The 17,169-nt window shown below is 43.6% G+C and overlaps 3 protein-coding genes across 4 annotated transcripts; 2 read left to right on the plus strand and 1 right to left on the minus strand.

Annotated features, from left to right (window-relative positions):
• Nucleotides 1-572: 572 nt before the first annotated feature.
• On the minus strand, nucleotides 573-3,486 carry nkiras1 (NFKB inhibitor interacting Ras-like 1). Of its 2 annotated transcripts, none has more exons than XM_031853811.1 (4): nucleotides 3,395-3,486; nucleotides 3,013-3,113; nucleotides 2,549-2,790; nucleotides 573-2,204 (listed from the first exon to the last, which is right to left on the minus strand). In XM_031853811.1, exons 2-4 carry the CDS (start codon nucleotides 3,104-3,106, stop codon nucleotides 1,962-1,964), a joined length of 579 nt encoding a protein of 192 aa, XP_031709671.1. In that variant the 5' UTR covers nucleotides 3,107-3,113; nucleotides 3,395-3,486; the 3' UTR covers nucleotides 573-1,961. The 2 variants fall into 2 exon arrangements, with proteins under 2 accessions (XP_031709671.1, XP_031709672.1); XM_031853812.1 differs by having other exon boundaries at nucleotides 3,013-3,127; nucleotides 3,395-3,478.
• A 301-nt stretch (nucleotides 3,487-3,787) lies between these two features.
• On the plus strand, nucleotides 3,788-7,029 carry rpl15 (ribosomal protein L15). The gene is made up of 4 exons (XM_031853808.1): nucleotides 3,788-3,860; nucleotides 4,796-4,977; nucleotides 5,073-5,209; nucleotides 6,679-7,029. The coding sequence occupies exons 2-4, from the start codon at nucleotides 4,806-4,808 to the stop codon at nucleotides 6,982-6,984; spliced, it is 615 nt and encodes a 204-aa protein (XP_031709668.1). The 5' UTR covers nucleotides 3,788-3,860; nucleotides 4,796-4,805; the 3' UTR covers nucleotides 6,985-7,029.
• A 1,728-nt stretch (nucleotides 7,030-8,757) lies between these two features.
• Nucleotides 8,758-16,724, plus strand: nr1d2b (nuclear receptor subfamily 1, group D, member 2b). Its single transcript, XM_031853788.1, has 9 exons — nucleotides 8,758-9,668; nucleotides 11,816-12,040; nucleotides 12,189-12,277; nucleotides 12,793-12,937; nucleotides 13,334-14,049; nucleotides 14,257-14,442; nucleotides 14,549-14,759; nucleotides 15,144-15,328; nucleotides 16,180-16,724. Exons 1-9 carry the CDS (start codon nucleotides 9,650-9,652, stop codon nucleotides 16,195-16,197), a joined length of 1,794 nt encoding a protein of 597 aa, XP_031709648.1. The 5' UTR covers nucleotides 8,758-9,649; the 3' UTR covers nucleotides 16,198-16,724.
• The last annotated feature ends 445 nt before the right edge of the window (nucleotides 16,725-17,169 follow it).

A 17,169-nucleotide genomic window follows, 5' to 3' on the forward strand; every position in this document is an offset into this window, starting at 1 on the left:
TGGGGAGGGGAGGGGTGTCGATTTTTTTTTGGGGGGGGGGGGGCGTGGCTCCCAGCAGGAGGAGGGAGGCGGGGGAGACAGAGGGGAGGGTGGATTTTTATCTCGGAAATGAAGTCTTAACTCCTGACATTTTGTTGTTTGTTGTATTTTTTTTTGAAGTTCTCTCCGGCCCAACTATAATCAAATCTGGCAATTATGCATCGAGTGTTTTTTTCTCTTTTTGAATCTTTAGCTTGTGCTTTGAAGAACGTTAATCCTAAACTGCTAGATGAAGTGTGTCACAGCATGAGTCCCGGTCAGTGTACATTCTCACATGTATTAGGTTGCAGTTGGTGTTTGCTTGCCCCTCCAAACTTCTGCTCTTTGAAAATGTTTTCCACACGTAGACATGTTTAGATATGGATGGATATTGATTGTGATTTGTGTTCTGTACTGATAAAAAGCTGTTCTGTTTCTCCCTTTAAGAATTAAACATGACCAACTGAAGCGTCTGACTTGTGTTCATTTGTAAAAGACATTTTTGTGATCTTCAGGAAAAAATGCCACCAAAAGAAAGATTTCAGGAGATGAAATATGAAGAGGCTACGTTTTTATTCAGTGCATCTTAGGACGAGAGTTACAGAGCAGAGAATATTTTTTGGGTTTGCATGACTACAGTCCCACGAACTCTGTCCTACTAGCAGCACATTCAATGTTATTACTTTGAGACATTAAGGACACAGGAAACAGCGCAGGACATCCTTCACATTGTTTAACCGTTTTTCAGAAGTCAAGGAATGTGGCTCATTAAAGTGACAAAAATAAATTAGTTATAAAATAAATATTTCCTCTCAAGACATTTCTACAGTTAAGACTCACACTAGCAGCCCGATTGGATTATACAGGCTCGACGACACAGGAGTGCAACAGACGCCAGACAGACATTAACTTTCACATCACGAGTAAAGGCAGCACCATGGATATTATTGCTGCCAAGCCATACTGGATATATGAGAGACTGGACGAAGGCTAGCTGAAGACCAGGACTCAAGCTGCACTCGCATCAGATGGGACATAAAGCGAGAGATACGAGTCCCGTCTGAACATCCCGTCAAGCAGAGAGGGATGATTACAGCCACCAATGACTCTTTCAATGTAATACATTTACTGAAGATAGACTGAGCAAATCTAAATTCATCCTTTAAGTTAGAATGTTAAACACATTTCAGTTGAAAAGGAGAGTGAACATAGTGTTATTCCAGAATCACATTTTAAAAATAAATCCACATGATCTGTGTTAAATCTTTGGTACTGAACTGCTAAGTTTTTGAGATGTTTTTTTTGTATCTTAAATTATAGAAACTGACTAACATTGCACAGAAGACAACATGTACCATTGGATTCTTAAACTCATTGGGAAATGTGCTCATTTGCTTTCTTTCTATGAGAGAAATGAGAAGATCAGATATCAAGATCATGTCAGTGTGTTAAGTGCTGGAGTCAGAATGTGGTTAGCATAGCTAGCTTTCATAAAGACAAAGAAACTGAATGATTAACTGCAAACACAGGATGGTACTAAAGCCTGACAACTTCACTGAAGCTGCAGACAGTCACTGCACCCGGTTGGTTTTGCCAGGAAATAGTCACACCCCGTTACTCCCTCTCATTTTGATTTCTCATCGACGTGAGGTTGCCAGGTTTGGTCCCATCATGCCTGAGCAGAAAACAACACCAATCCTCAATACGTTTCACATCAATCTTCTCATACAATTCTCAGGGGGGGGAAAAAGCAAATAAGCATATTTCCCAAAATGTTTAACATAACCCCTTAAATGATGTTTAAGGTGTGTATAACTAGAAGAATGTGTGTTACAAAGAAGCAACCAAAGTCATTGCTGAACTAAAGGCCTGTCCTGCTCGTTATTCCCACATGAGGTGAATGCAGCCCACTAAAAAGGAGCGGGGGGGGGGTCTTCAGAGGTTCAGATGTCATTGGACGGGGTGCCTTTGCTTTTGCGTCCGGGCAGAGGGAAGGCCGACTTGCTCTGAGGCTGCGTGAGGCGGCTGGTCAGCTGCGTGAAGGGCTCGATGAGGGAGTTGCGTTCGGTGACGCTCACCTCCCACAGCTTCACCTTCTCGCCTCGCGCCCACTGCTGCGCCGCCTCCTGGTCCACCTGACGACGCTCCCGCAGGTCCGTCTTATTCCCCAGAACGATGACCGTCACCTAGAGAACAGAGACACCAAACCTCGATTAAGTTTTTTTAAAGATTTAAGAATGTACATGATGCACTTTACTGTATGGAGAGAACATGACACAGTGATTAACTTATCATTTAGATTTAATATGAGCCGTTTCATCAACAGGTCATTTCTTATTAGATTTCTATGTGTCATGTTAGGGGCTGATATTTCAAATATTTTAAATAATTCTACATGGCGTGGGTGTTTGCCAATATAAAAGGCAGCAATACACTTTGGGTACGGAGCAGAGTAAGACAATCTCTGCACAGGGGAGAAGACTGCACGTATTATGAATGGCAGTTAAAACATACTTTGAACCAGCCACACCTCTTTTTTATCTCTGGACTTGTCTATTTCCTTCTTCAGAACGTCCACCTTCTTGAAAGACTCCGAGCTGTCGACGCTGTAGACGAGCACGAAGCCGTCCGCCACCGAGTAGTAGTGTTTGGGGAGGTCCTGCCCGTCGTGGAGGCCTTTGGTGTCATAAAGCCTCAGCTGTTCCTTCACACCGCGGTCGGTTTCCACTGAGGCCACGTACACATCCTCCTGGGTCTCACTGGATTCGGAACCTGGGAAAATACAGACAACACGGCAGATTTTCAGCAAACCTGGGATGATAAACTTCAATCAGTTTCCAGTGCAAGGAAAATCATTAGAAATGTTCAATGAGTCCTCGAGGAAATTGTTGTCACGGTCATAATGAACCCTTATGAATCCACATTTGACCTGTATGTATGAATAGTGCAGCTGTGTTACTTTCTCATGACTAATGTTCCAGGTACAATACTCACCTACAGAGTGGTTTCCGTACAGCAGCTGTTCCAGTATGGCAGTTTTTCCAACTGCTGCCTGGCCACACACCACAACTTTACAGCCTTTTCCCATTTCGAGCCTACAAGGTACAAACTCAAAACATCACATTGTTCATAGTACCGTAAGGCATGTATTAGATATGCTATACTAACATGAACACCAACAAGGGCAGCTCAAAACAACTCTGATTCCATTATCGTTGGTTAGCTATGACAGCGTTCTGTTGTTTAGCCTAGCTAGCTAACAGGCTAGCAGGACCAACTGATTCTGCGCCATGATAATGTTACATAAACACACACCAGCAACAATCCCGTTGTGACTCTCTGTTAATTATTGGTACAAACGGCTAGCGTTCCTTACTTGAATCAGGAGGATAACTTGCTGTCTATCAAGTCTTTAACCGTAGCATCACAACCAGTGCGTCCATTCTGCTCTGCAAAGCACTGAGACTTGTTTTCGTTACTGCGCATGCGCGACGGTGATCGATACCAACAATAATTATGAAATAATAAAATAGAAATAATAATAATAATAAACGCTTGAAGACGTTTTTGTGTTTATTACACAATACATAATTTCTGACATAATGTTTACATGCATGTCTTTGCATTATGTTGCAAATTACTTTTTAATTGAAAACTAAATATCGAAAATTTTGGTTCTCAAAATTATCACAAAAGTATATTTCAAAAGTGCAGGAAAAAAAAAACTAAACAAAAATGAAGAATACATTTCCCATGAGCACAGCGGCAGAGATGCGTCACCGTCGTTTTCATAAGGCATGCTGGGTACTTTGCCTCTCTCTTTCCGGCTGGTACGCCATCATGTAAGCGAATATTTCTATGCTTTTTGCTAAACGTAATCCATTAAAATCATCAAGAATATACGTTCATCTGTTTAGTTTTCGTATGACATTGTTTAGTGACTTAATAACCATATTATACGCATTGAGTATTTTTTACCAACATTGTTAAAAACACTGATTATGACCCGGTTTCAATGGTGCTGAGATGCACTCGGATCTTGTAGCCATCGACTCCACCGGCCGCATTAGGAAGCTAATGTGGTGTTAGCTCGCTGTCTTGTTGTTTGTGTTAAGTTACCAAAGTCTTTGCGGTTTAACCCTTTTTTGAAAACGGCATATTGAATTCATCATTACGGGGTTAACGTTAATGATAACAATCCGGTGTAGCGGGACTAGGAAGTTACGCGGCCAACGTTAGCATGCTAACGCTAGCTTCATTTCCAGCCAGCTTTTTAACCAGCATGGGCATCTGTGCTACTATAACTTATACATTTCTACTGTATGCTTCAACGTGATAAACATCTGGCTCGCCGTACCATACGTTTGTTTGAATTGAAGCCGTATTAAGAGGTTACTGAGGCTACTTGTTTGGAAGCAATATTAAAAATGCTTTAAGCTCTATAAGTGTTCAGAGTCTCAGGGGGTCTTGAACCATGTGCTATTATGACTTTAGAGTCACAGGTTTCAAATTGACTGATCCAAAAGACACACTTTTTATATTTGAGCAAGGCAGCAGCTAGTCAAAGTGTTGTCCTGCAGGCTCATAACTGAAAACCTCTCCAATTTGATTTTGGGGAGTGTTGCTCACCTTTACAGTATCCTCTTATAGATTACACAGCAGATGCTGTTTGCATGTTATCTATTATAAATCCTGTGTTTCTTATTTGCATCATGTTGGACATCAACAAGTTATGAATTGATAAATGTTTAATATTGTTGTTTTTTTGTTTGTTTAGATAAGTCAACATGGGAGCATATAGGTATATGCAGGAGTTATGGCGCAAGAAGCAGTCCGACGTGATGCGCTTCCTGCTCCGCGTCCGCTGCTGGCAGTATCGTCAGCTGTCCAACCTCCACCGTGCTCCTCGGCCCACCAGACCCGACAAGGCCCGTAGACTGGGCTACAAGGCCAAGCAGGGTGAGTGCTGAGCCCCAAGTTAGTTTTTTCTGCACACATGGTCTGTCACCATCTCTGCCCGCCTCATTAATCACATCTTTGTTTCATTCCAACAGGTTACGTAGTGTATCGCGTCCGTGTGCGCCGTGGAGGCCGCAAACGCCCCGTGCCCAAGGGTGCTACCTACGGCAAGCCTGTCCACCATGGTGTCAACCAGATCAAGTTCGCCCGCAGCTTGCAGTCCACCGCTGAGGTTCGTTTATTTTTATTAATCGTGACTTTAAGGCCAGAAGAAACATGTTTGCTGGTTTTGACGACACTTCAGAAGAGCTTATGTTCAGTGTGTACTGGATCTCATATGGATACCATTTTGATTGCAAATACTAAAACGATGACGATCAGGGAATCGGAAAATACGGAGGGTAACATCTCTTTATAATCTGCACAAGTGGGCTCTTGTTTTCCATGATATGTTTCTTATAATGTTCTTAGACATCATAGTCGATTTATATTGATGCTGATTACAACAGACTCTAATGGTGGCTGGTTCACAGCAGTTAAAAGGTGTTTAAGTGGTCTGGAAACTTGAGCACCACCCAACAGTAAAATCCATTTTACTGTCCACATGTATAACCAGTCTGCTTCAAACACTTACTCACATATTTTTCCTGCACACTGGTTGGCTCATGTTGAAGTATCTGCTCCTCTGATGGTCAGAACTGTTTTGTTTAGTGCAGACCATACACCTGCTTGGTTTTGTATACGACAGGAAGTGTAGCATACATATTTGGATATAATTGGAATATTTTGAACAATCTCAATGCGTAACTAAAGCCTCACCTCCACAAATATTGGTGATTACCAAGAGTTGAGAATTGCACTCTTATTATATTTAGTAATAAGTTGCTGATACCTAAACTGAGCTTTAATTTATTTCAGGCCACTGGCTGATATACTCACAACTTGCATAAAGAGCTAATAATTAAACTACAGTTCATGCTCAAAGGAATAGTAATAAAGGGTTTCTCAGTGATTGGTTACATTTAGGTGCTTCAGTGTCGTGGTGTTGCGCTATCTGGCTCACTGAAAGGAATTATTGGGAGACTTGATAAGAAATTAAATGTTTCCTTTTGAAGAGTCAAAATACTTACCGGGAAAACGGGGCACCGTCTCGTATGTACGTTGTTGGTTAACACTGCCGTGTATCTAATGCATAGCAATAACCCTACAGTACGTTTAACTTTAGGTAAATGGAATACTGAAAGTAGCTCACATCAGCTTAGTTCACACAAGCAGTGTCACAAATGTGTCAAGACAAAAAGTTGTTTCATATATGTCTGAATGAAAGTTAAAGCTGCTGGTGTAAGATGAATGCATCCACACTGTGGCATGTTCACTGAATATTTAGTTGGAGTTAAAGGTAACTCCTACTTATGGTAAATATGTCATTTGTCATCATTGGTTTGTATAGTTTACTTTTTATGCGGTGTGATCCCGGACCAGGTCGGGTGGTAAATATGAGGATGTTGTCGCCACTCAACCGGTGGCACCTTTTTTTTTTTTAAAATAGGATTTCTGAGTGTTGAAGATCACATTTCTTGCAGCCACCGGGAGCCGCCAAAGCACAAAGTTGCTTTTGCAGCTTTACAATGGCGTCATATCACCGTGTGTTAGATTGTCGGAACCTTTCACTCAGTATATCTCTATTTTTTTATTTCCCAGGAGCGTGCTGGGCGTCACTGCGGAGGCCTGCGAGTGCTGAGCTCCTACTGGGTGGGTGAGGACTCCACCTACAAGTTCTTTGAGGTGGTTCTGATCGACACCTTCCACAAGGCCATCAGACGCAACCCAGACACCCAATGGATCACAAAGGCTGTGCACAAGCACAGAGAGATGCGTGGCCTGACATCTGCAGGAAAGAAGAGCCGCGGCCTGGGCAAGGGCCACAAGTTCCACCTGACCATCGGAGGCTCCCGTCGTGCAGCCTGGAAGAGGCGCAACACCCTGCAGCTGCACCGCTATCGCTAGAGCTCGCCTGTACATTTAAACAAATAAACCTTTTTATGGTGACAATCCTGTCTGCTGTCTGCTTCATTCAGCTGTTAGAATGTTAAACAGAACTTGCTCTTTGACCGCTCATAGCATCATTGTGAATACAGTTAAGAGAATTAATCTTTACTTAATAACCTTTGGTAATGGATTATGTACCGATGGATGTTTTAAGGCTCCACTTGCACATCTCTATAGGTGATTTCACTTAACCCTCAATACTCCATATGCACAACACCTCACAAGTGTGGCACTTTTAAAAATGTTTGAAAAGTAAAACTAGGACCTCAAACTCTTGAAGGTGAAGCGTCTGCTGCCGGTGATCTGCCACATTGAGCTACTTCCAACCAACTAGAGAGCAATATTCCTCGCATGAAATCTTCATGTGTTCACTTTGAAGAGATCTTTTATTTCTCGGCATTTGGCTGAAAGATAAGTTGATAACTTAATTCCCTTTGCGCTGACTGACATGTCGTCTCCAGGTTTAATTCTAGCAGGTTGTATAATTAAATGAACAAAACAACCAGTGGCGTGCCAGAGAGAGAGCACGGAGATCACAACTGCTATCCAGACCAACAGGATACTTGACAAATGTACAAAATACTGCAACCTGGTTGAACCCCTGCTATGCAATACATTATTCCTGTTCCTCAAGTTGTGCCTGTATTAAACATTTAAGTCATGACTATTGCCTGTTCACTGCTTGATTGACACAATCCTTTTTATTGGAGCCTAAAGTCAAACAAGGCGTAGCCTCATTTTTTTTAACCAGTGTCATTGGGTTCAATGCTCTTCTGTTCACACTCATGTAACACACATCCACACTTTGAAGTTACACAATAAAACCACAGTCCCCGCCTAGATTTGTGTTGCTTCATCACGTCTACTAAAAGTTGCACTTATGCATGTTTTTTATTTTATACATCGGGCGCTTAGAGTCTGTGCAGCGGTTTACATTTTGTGCCAGCAGGTCAGGATTAGCAGGAAATCTGCAGGATTCTGCCGCTAAAGAGTAAGATCGTGCTGTTCGTCAACAAAATGTCAATGATTAAGGAATTTCTTAATTGTGTGTGCTCCTACTATTTGTAGTTGCTGTGTATTTAAGTCCTTTCAGTGTCCTACAGGAGGATGGGACTCCCAGTGACCCCACCTGGACGTGTAAGCACACATCTTACATTGTTATGTGAACTGAATTAATTACCTGGGTCACACTGACAAAATATCCTGACCCCTTAGCTAAAATAGTGTCTGCCTGACCTACTGAGAGGAAGGGTCAGCTGATGCTACATCTTTGTGTGGAGCTCCGGCGAGGAGGGAAGCTTTTCCATGTCGTGTTAACCCAGTGAGTATTTAGTGTGTGTGTGTGTGGGGGGGGGCCTGATCCACTAGTGTGTGGTGTGCATCTTATTTACACAGTACCCACCCACTGCCAAATGCTGTTCCTTCGCCAAGTCATCTCACGTGGCACGCACGGTTGAAACATTTATCGCTGCAGTGCTCGGATGGTGGATGTTAATGCTTTACTTTAGGGGCAGTTAAAGGGAACAATTGTTGTCCATTAGGTTTTTAAAGGGATGCATTGTTTTGCTGAATCAGGCTTTAATGGAGGGTTTAATGATCATTTATGGGGCTCCACATGATGCTTTAAACCCTTCCAAGGATGCAATTCAAATATCAAGTAGTTTAAAGCGGTACTGCTGAATGTTTTTGTTATTACAAAAGGATCAAATTACTTTGTTTATTGTGAAAGATATTGCTGTAGTTCTCCTCAGCTTTATAAAGCATTTTAGCCTCTTTTAGCCCTTTTTGTTTTCCAGCCCAAACCTCCGCTGTCATCAAATTTTAATAATTATTTTTATTTGCAGGGGGAAAAAAAGTTTTTGCATTATAAAAAAAAGGTATTTTACCAGTAATTATATGAAGCAAATGAGACAAAACTTTTACATGTGATTAGAAACATCTGTCCAATATTTCATCAGATATTCTTTTGTTTACCTTTGGCCTCCTTTAATAAAAAGTACACATTTGGATACATATATAATAGTTCGACTATTTCTCTTCTTTTTTCTCTTACTTGCCAACTTGTCTTTGTTCACTGTGGCTGCTGAAAGTATGTCAGTGGGTTACATTGACACCATTGCGGGGCCGTAAGGAGGGAGGAGCCGATGAACTAGGTCACATGGATGCACATTCGACTCGAAACAGTCGCTGCAACAAACCCAGTCTTTCACACCGCTGAGTTCCGCCTGCATCGCAGCGTTTCTCCTGAACCATCGCTGAATGGAAAACTGTATTTCTAGATACACCTCGATTGCACTGAAAACAGACGAGCAGCGTATCTCTCTCTCTCTCTCTTTGGTAGAATAAAGAGACTTCCGGCATCGAGGACAAAAAAAAAACTGCCTTTTTTAGCCTCATTGAAACCGGTCTTTGAAAACTTACTGCTTCGGTTTTTTTTATGCGAGATTTATTTGGGGGTTGCATTCGTATCGCTTAGTCCTCGATCGTGTTTCAGGTGTTGTTAACTCTAAATGTTGTAGCTTCACAGCGACTTTTCAGTTGCTGAACACAAAAACAGAATCACGGCTTCAGCACTGAGGTAGCATCGGAGGAGGAAAGCCCCCCCCAAAAAACCTCAGAGGATATGGAGTCCACCAAAGCCGGTAAGTGTGCTTTACACCTCCATTTAATCGATGCTTACAGCTTTAATTTTGCTAATTACTGCCATTTATCTTCTGTGAAAGTGGCATAATGTGTTATATTTTGAACATCCAGCCGAGGCTCTTTAATACGTTAAAGGTTGTGCTGGTGTGTTAATATTAAACTGGGTTAGGGGTGCCAGCGGGCTGTTGTTATTACCCGAGCACACACACAGGGGTTTCAGCAGCACTGCAGTCGTCTCCTCTCACATGGACCCATCCGTCTAGCCATGTGCACCTGTGTTTACGCTCCACGTGCGTCGCCGCTCATTGGCCGAGCGGGCGCCGTGACGCGGTCGTTGTATAATTCCACCCGTCAAGATGGCGTGAGGTCTCGCCGCGGATACACGTGAGCCGTCTTCCGAGGCGGCTCACGGTGACCCAGTTTTCCCGGGGAAAAGATGTAGTTAGTCCACGCGGGGGCGTGTTGAGAAGAAAAAAAAGCGTCGATGTTTATGGTGCATTCAGGGCCCATGGGATATACTTTATTTTTGTATATTATATCGTGTTATAAAGGAGCGTTTGGCTAAAGAATATGTCTAGAAATGACATCCAACTTAGTTTTCATGTGGTAACGTCTTAGGGTTGTTAACACTGTTTATTCAGTGAATTTAAGAGTAATAATGTAAATAGTTATTGTTACATTCCGCGTACTAACCTAATTTCTCTAAAGTACTAAACCTGCATGTTTCTCATTGACGTGTACGTCTTGAAAGGATAACATTTCCCACGGGACCTGAATGCAACATTTTTTAATTCAGTTTTACAGTTTTGTCAGATTTGGATACAACAAATCAAACCAAAACGATACATTTTGGCGAGTTAATCCTCAATATAAAATTGACAATTTGTAATTTTGCGGTGTAGTACTACGTAATTGTATACTTAGCAAGGTTAATAACATGTTACATTTTGAGGAATTGAGCCTTTTGAAATATGCTGTGATGCGATTCATGGTGTCTTGACAAACGGCTTTATTCTGAATAATATGTCTGGAAGTTAAGCTTTCCTGTTTTGTCTGGCTTAGCACCGGAAGGTTATTCAAAATGCTCCATATTATCTAACACACAGACTCATGATCAAATACATCCGTCTCGCTTTCTGCAAAAATAATATGTGGCACAGTCACAAAAAAATCCCAGTCCACTTTTGTGCAAGTACTGAATTAATTTATGTTCAATTCATGTGATTTGGCACCAGACCATTTGTGATGGATCAGTGTGTGCGTGTGTGAGTGGCTGCAGGGAGGTGCCAGACTACCTATCACACACCCTGTTGCAGCTGAGATTATGTAATGGCTGTTACCTAATCACTGAGAATGGCAGAGGGAAGAAATCAGGTCAGCTCATGTTGAGGCGGCAGCGGTCTGCTCGGCTCCTACTGGTTGAGGACTCTGTTGTCCTGTTATGATCTGGCCCTCGTAATGTTAAGCTGGTTGATTCCACAGCAAAACTGCCCGGAGCTGGTGATGGTTCCAGTCACTGTTCATTTAATTTGAGGGAAAGGAAACCGCAGGGAGTTGGCTTGAGCAGACAATAACAAGACAACAATAAATCAAAGGATTAACACCGCCTTTGATAGGTTGGTGCTAAAACCAGTCCAAAAAAAAACACATTTGATTTTGTTGCTTCTTATTACATAGTAGAAAATAAAGAAAGCGGAATCAAACAAATTATATTCTTCTTCTTACATGAAAGAAAAAATGTTTAAATGTTAATCAAACAAGAAGAATAAGCGTATTTGTTGGGGACTATTTTCTGCAGAAGATTACTTCATATTAGTTTTTTTTATTGAGTATTTGGGGCATCAAGGCGGCGTTTCTCGGATTGAGACAAAGTAAAGTACACTTTATAGTTAATGAAGTAACCTCGTGCTCCAGAGGAATAAGGAGTCAGGCTTTAATGCACACACTGTACTTGTTAGTCGATAGATTTGTTGCTGGTTTGGGTCCGCACATAATATAGATTTAGTATCACTGGCCTCATGTTTTAAGGGGGGAAAATAAAGTTAAATTGGTGCATTTAAAAAAAGCAATCACAATATGACATGCATGTCTTGATCTGTTGCTGCAGTCTCTGTCCTCATGGCTCATTCTCTCTGTTGGTCACCAGGAGGCGTAATAGCCTACATCAGCTCGGCCAGCTCTGGCCCCGAGTCGTGCCACAGCGACTCCTCCAACGGCAGCTACCAGTCGTCCTCGCCGCCCCGCGGCTCCTCGGCCAACCGCCACCCGCCGAGTCAGCAGGCTGACCCCGCACTCGCACGGGCCGGCCAAAACCTTCCAGGGACCCAGAAAGGCGGACGCTCCACCTCCACTGCAAAATGTGGCATCACAAGTAAGACGGCCACCCACAATATGTGTTTAGGATTTTATTTATTGCATTGCACTTGTAAAATATTATTTGAGGCGCTAACGCATGCAAAATCACTAGTTTTTTTCCTCTTTCAGATTAACTATTAAGAAAATGTTTTCGTATTAATCAGAAATCAACGGCCTGGTGCTGCTGTGTAAGGTTTGCGGCGACGTGGCCTCTGGTTTCCACTACGGCGTCCACGCCTGCGAGGGCTGCAAGGTGAGGGCGGTTCCCTCCAACAATCCCGACACACACACACACACACACACACACACACACACACACACACACACACACACGCGCATACACACACACAAGTTGCTGTGACTTTGGGCTGCATCTGAAGTGGGTCACTGCAGCAGGCGTAGCAATCTGCGCAGCTCCAACCAGAGACTCAGTGAAAATAGTTCACTCTCCCCATATTAATATCAGCTGCCCCTCATCCATCACGTTGCTGTGTGGCCTAGTTAACCGTGGGGAGCCGTGTACAGTGACAAACACACCGCAGTACACCTTGGAGGAGGAGCACACACACATTTCAGACTGATGCGTTGGTTAGCCGATATTATACAGATTTAATGAAATTCTTAACTGCGAGGAATGCAAATAATATGAGTGTTATTGGACATGTGCGTGCTCACATTGTCCTATGTCAATCTAATCTTGACACGTCCACGGTTTCTCTCTGTGACTTGTGTCATCACAATGTGCTGTTTGTGTTTGTGAACCCACAGGGCTTCTTCAGGAGGAGCATCCAGCAGAACATCCAGTACAAGAAGTGCCTTAAGAACGAGAGCTGCCCCATCATGCGGATCAACCGCAACCGCTGCCAGCAGTGCCGCTTCAAGAAATGCATGCTGGTTGGGATGTCCAGAGACTGTGAGTATCCGTGGAAATGACTGTCTGACTCATTTTTCAATTCAGTTCAATTCAAAGTGGAGAAGAAAACAATAATGTACAGTAGTACAGCTCATTGTTCAGCCTTTCAAGAACAGGATCACGCACATGCCGTCCTTGTGTGTCATTTAAATTAACCTACTTTGTACCGTTGATCATTTTGTCAATAAAATCAACATTTTCATAACAATTATCAAACTGTCAGTGTATTTAAAGGGGTACTTAAACAAGTTGCACTGCCATAAATGAAGGGAATTGTATATAATTAATCATTAGAATATTTTGACTCATTACGCTCTGACTAGTAGAAACTGTAACTGTAGAACAGTAAAACGTAAAGGTGAGTCCTCCTGAAATGATTCTCTCCTCACCGCTCAGCTGTGCGCTTCGGCCGAATCCCCAAGCGTGAGAAACAGCGCATGCTGCTGGAGATGCAGAGTGCCATGAACAACATGATGAACAACAGTCAGCTGCACAGCCAGCTGCACAGCAGCCGGACGCTACCTATCATCAAACCTCTGCCGGCCAGTGCCACAGAACCTACCTCAGAGGACGCCAGCCCCGCCCCCTCCACCTCTTCCTCCGCCACACCATGCTCCAGCCAATCAGAGTCCGGCTCCGACCCTGAACCCACCGTGGCGGCCATGGACACCAGCTGCAGCTCGGACTCGCCCGGCGCCTCAGACAGCGGGGAGGAGGAGGTGATCGGCTCAGTGACCAGGGCCCACCAGATGACCTTCATGTACAACCAGGAGCAGAGCGGCCTGGCAGCGGAGGCCCCGCCTCCTTCTGGCCCCCCGAAGAGCGGCTCAGCCAAAAACGCCACTAACCTCTGTACAGAGGAGCGTCCGGACACCTGGAACCACCGCAACAACGTGGTCACGGTGGCAGAACAGGACCCTGCCTCCAGCCTGGGCCCCCAGGGTCAGGAGGGCAACACCACCAACCACTGCCCCTTCAGGCTGTCCAGGAGTGCCGCCACCAGCCACTGTCCGGCCCACACACATGGATCTTTCGGCGCTCCGTCCTCAGAGGGCCACACCAACGTGGCCTACAGCAGGCCCCTGTGGAGTGGAGGCAACAGAATGCATCTGGTAAGATACAAGGAGGCGAGAAGGGTTCAGGACTCTATTCGGTGTGCTTTGATTAAGGACTAAAAGTGTAGTACAATACCATTTACAAGTCTATGGGAAGAAATAATATATTTTAATACCTGTGAATCACATAGTCAGCCCAGTGATCTGAGAAATTGTTGGAAATCAGGGTGCAGCCTCCTAAAATGACCATGAATCTGCCCTCAGGTTTGTCCGATGAACACCTCTCCGTATGTGGACCCTCAGAAGTCTGGCCACGAGGTGTGGGAGGAGTTCTCCCACAGCTTCACCCCCGCCGTCAAAGAGGTGGTGGAGTTTGCCAAGAAGATCCCAGGCTTCAGAGACCTGTGCCAGCACGACCAGGTCAGCCTGCTGAAGGCGGGCACCTTCGAGGTAAGCCACGTGCCACGGATAGTTTAGTGTTCGTAAAAAGGCTGACGTTGTTGTGGTGTCAGAACAGTTGCACCGAGACCGACAGAGCTGTGTTTGTGTGCTGCAGGTGTTGGTGGTTCGCTTTGCTTCTCTCTTTGACGTGAAGGACCGCACCGTCACCTTTCTGGGTGGGATGAAATACAGCGTGGACACTCTGAGGGCCATGGGGGCCGGGGACCTCCTCAACTCCATGTTTGACTTCAGTGAGAAGCTTATCAACCTGGGCCTCATTGAAGAGGAGATGAGCCTCTTCACCGCCGTGGTTCTGGTCTCTGCAGGTGGGTTTGATGAAGAATTCTGAAATTACATTTAGCATGGTACACAAATAATTTGCATAAATGGAGCTGGAGATGGAGCCAGCAGCCAACCAGCTAGCTTAGCTCAGCATATTGACTGGAAACGGGTAGCCTGGCTCTGACTAAGGGTAACAAAATCTGTCTACCAACACCTCTAGAACTCTCTAATTAACAGTGTTTGGACAAATTGTATAACCTTTGGACAGAGCCGGGCTAGCTGTTTCTCCCTGCTTCCAGTCTTGATGCTAAGCTAAGCTAATTGACTGATATCATTGTAACCCAAACTGTGTGTTTTTTCTTGTGATCTTTAATCCCTTTTCCAAAATATATGTCATCTCACGGCACATCACTGTCCGTTCTCCCCAGATCGCTCGGGCATCGAGAATGTGAACTCGGTGGAGGCGCTGCAGGAGACGCTGATCCGTGCTCTGCGAAGCCTCATCGCCAAGAACCACCCCAACGAGTCGGCCGTCTTCACCAAGCTGCTGCTCAAGCTGCCCGACCTGCGCTCGCTCAACAACATGCACTCTGAGGAGCTGCTGGCCTTCAAGGTTCATTCCTGAAGTTTCCTCTTAGTACTTGACGCCCTGACACGAACTGTTACGGCCTGTGACCGGACCTGGGGGGGGGGGCACATGGACCCCCCAGCTCTGCCTCACCTCCACGGTTCTCTTCGTTCGGGCTACAAATAGAGCTAAAAGTCTAAGCTGACATTTAAAGGGGGAAGAAGACCATAACATGTTATTGTACTGTAGGGCTGTAAATGCCTGTGTGATGGTAATGCATACATACAGACACACTGATTGATGTGTATGTTGCTTGTTTGTGTGTGTAGCATTCTGTATGTTTGCAACTGTGCAAACATTAGAAGCACTTTTCTGTATAGGGTAGACTGGTATTTGTTGCATTCATAGTGCAATATGTGACTGCTTTTTGAGTTTAGCTGTATAGTGATGAGTCAAGATTCTTGTGTATACTTTCAGTGGCAAACATTAATTTGAATAGGTGCTGTGGTCATGTGATGAGGGGGGAAGCTGTAGAGCGAACGACAATGCAGACACTGAAAGACTGACAAGTTAGAATTCTCTTTTAAAAAAAAAAAAAAAAAGAAGAAGGCAGGCGACAATGAGAGGAATGTAAAGCTGCTAAAAGTCCCAGAGAAATCAGGATGTTATTTTAATCTGAATGAATTAGGGGAGCAAAAGAAGGCGTTGTCTTGCAGTTGATATGCTGTGTTTTTGTTAGTTGCGGCCATTTTTCTAAATTACTTTATTTGATTGAGACAAGTCAAATGTATCGGTGTCCCTCTATTGCTTGCTGATTTTGAAATTGAGACGCACTGAACCGATGGAGATACATTTTCCCGTCTCTTCTAATTTTATTTTATTTATTTTTTTTGAAGAAAATAATGAAGAAGTAAGAAGTGTCTCTGAGATCCTGCTGTCCTGTGTGTCCCAAGTGGTGACTTTCCTACCTGCCAAGCAGTCGAGTCACACGAGATGCTGCTGTAGGACGCTGGGCGCAAGAGAAAACATCGTCACCAGCAGCTCCAACGTGCTTGAATACACTTTTCTGTTTTACAAAACTGTACAGGCTTAAGCTGAGTGTAGTTAAACTGAATGGGTAGTACTATTCCACATAAAACATGATTGTAATGTCACTGATTGTAATTTAAAAGAAATAAGCTGAGTCGAGGTGATGGCTGAGTTGCTGATGTTCAGGTGTTTTGCGATGCCATCTTTTTGTTCCCTGTTGATGAATTCAGGATGTCGGGCCTTTTAATATCCAGAGCTTCTGTCATTGTGTTAACATTGCTGACATGTGGCTCTGTTCTCTGTGAAAGGATTGCAGTATGCATAGATTTCTATATAAATATACATACTATCATACATACATAGCTGTATAGATGAATATATCTATAAAAATAAATTTTATAAATGCAGTGTATGTTGTGAAGTGGTTATTGAATGTGTCTTCTCATTAGGTTAAGCAGAATCAATTCATTGTTTGAATTAAATATAGTTTAATCTTAACATCTTGTTAAACAAGTTTCTGTCTCTTTAGCCCCGACAGATCCACCAGTAGCTCCACCTTTACAAATGCCGTCCTGTGGCCAAGCGCTGTTTTAACCAACAGAACTTAATTTTCAATGTTTTTACCAAATGTGGCAAAGTGTAAAATAATTAATCCAAATGGGACTTTAGAAAGCTGTTAACAAGCCTGCAAAATGTCTAACGCTTTACCATTAATGATTCTTAATACTAAAACATAAAGCAGACTATCTAGTATGCGGCCTACTTGTCTCATTCACTGGGAGGTGTCCTGTTTCTTGGACTCCATTCAAAACTAATTCATCAGAACTATGCCAATTTCCACTATCTACTATTTTCTC

Source organism: Anarrhichthys ocellatus, unplaced genomic scaffold (genome assembly GCF_004355925.1).
Source record: "Anarrhichthys ocellatus isolate YVR2014 unplaced genomic scaffold, GSC_Weel_1.0 scaffold14, whole genome shotgun sequence".
Lineage (NCBI taxonomy): Eukaryota > Metazoa > Chordata > Actinopteri > Perciformes > Anarhichadidae > Anarrhichthys > Anarrhichthys ocellatus.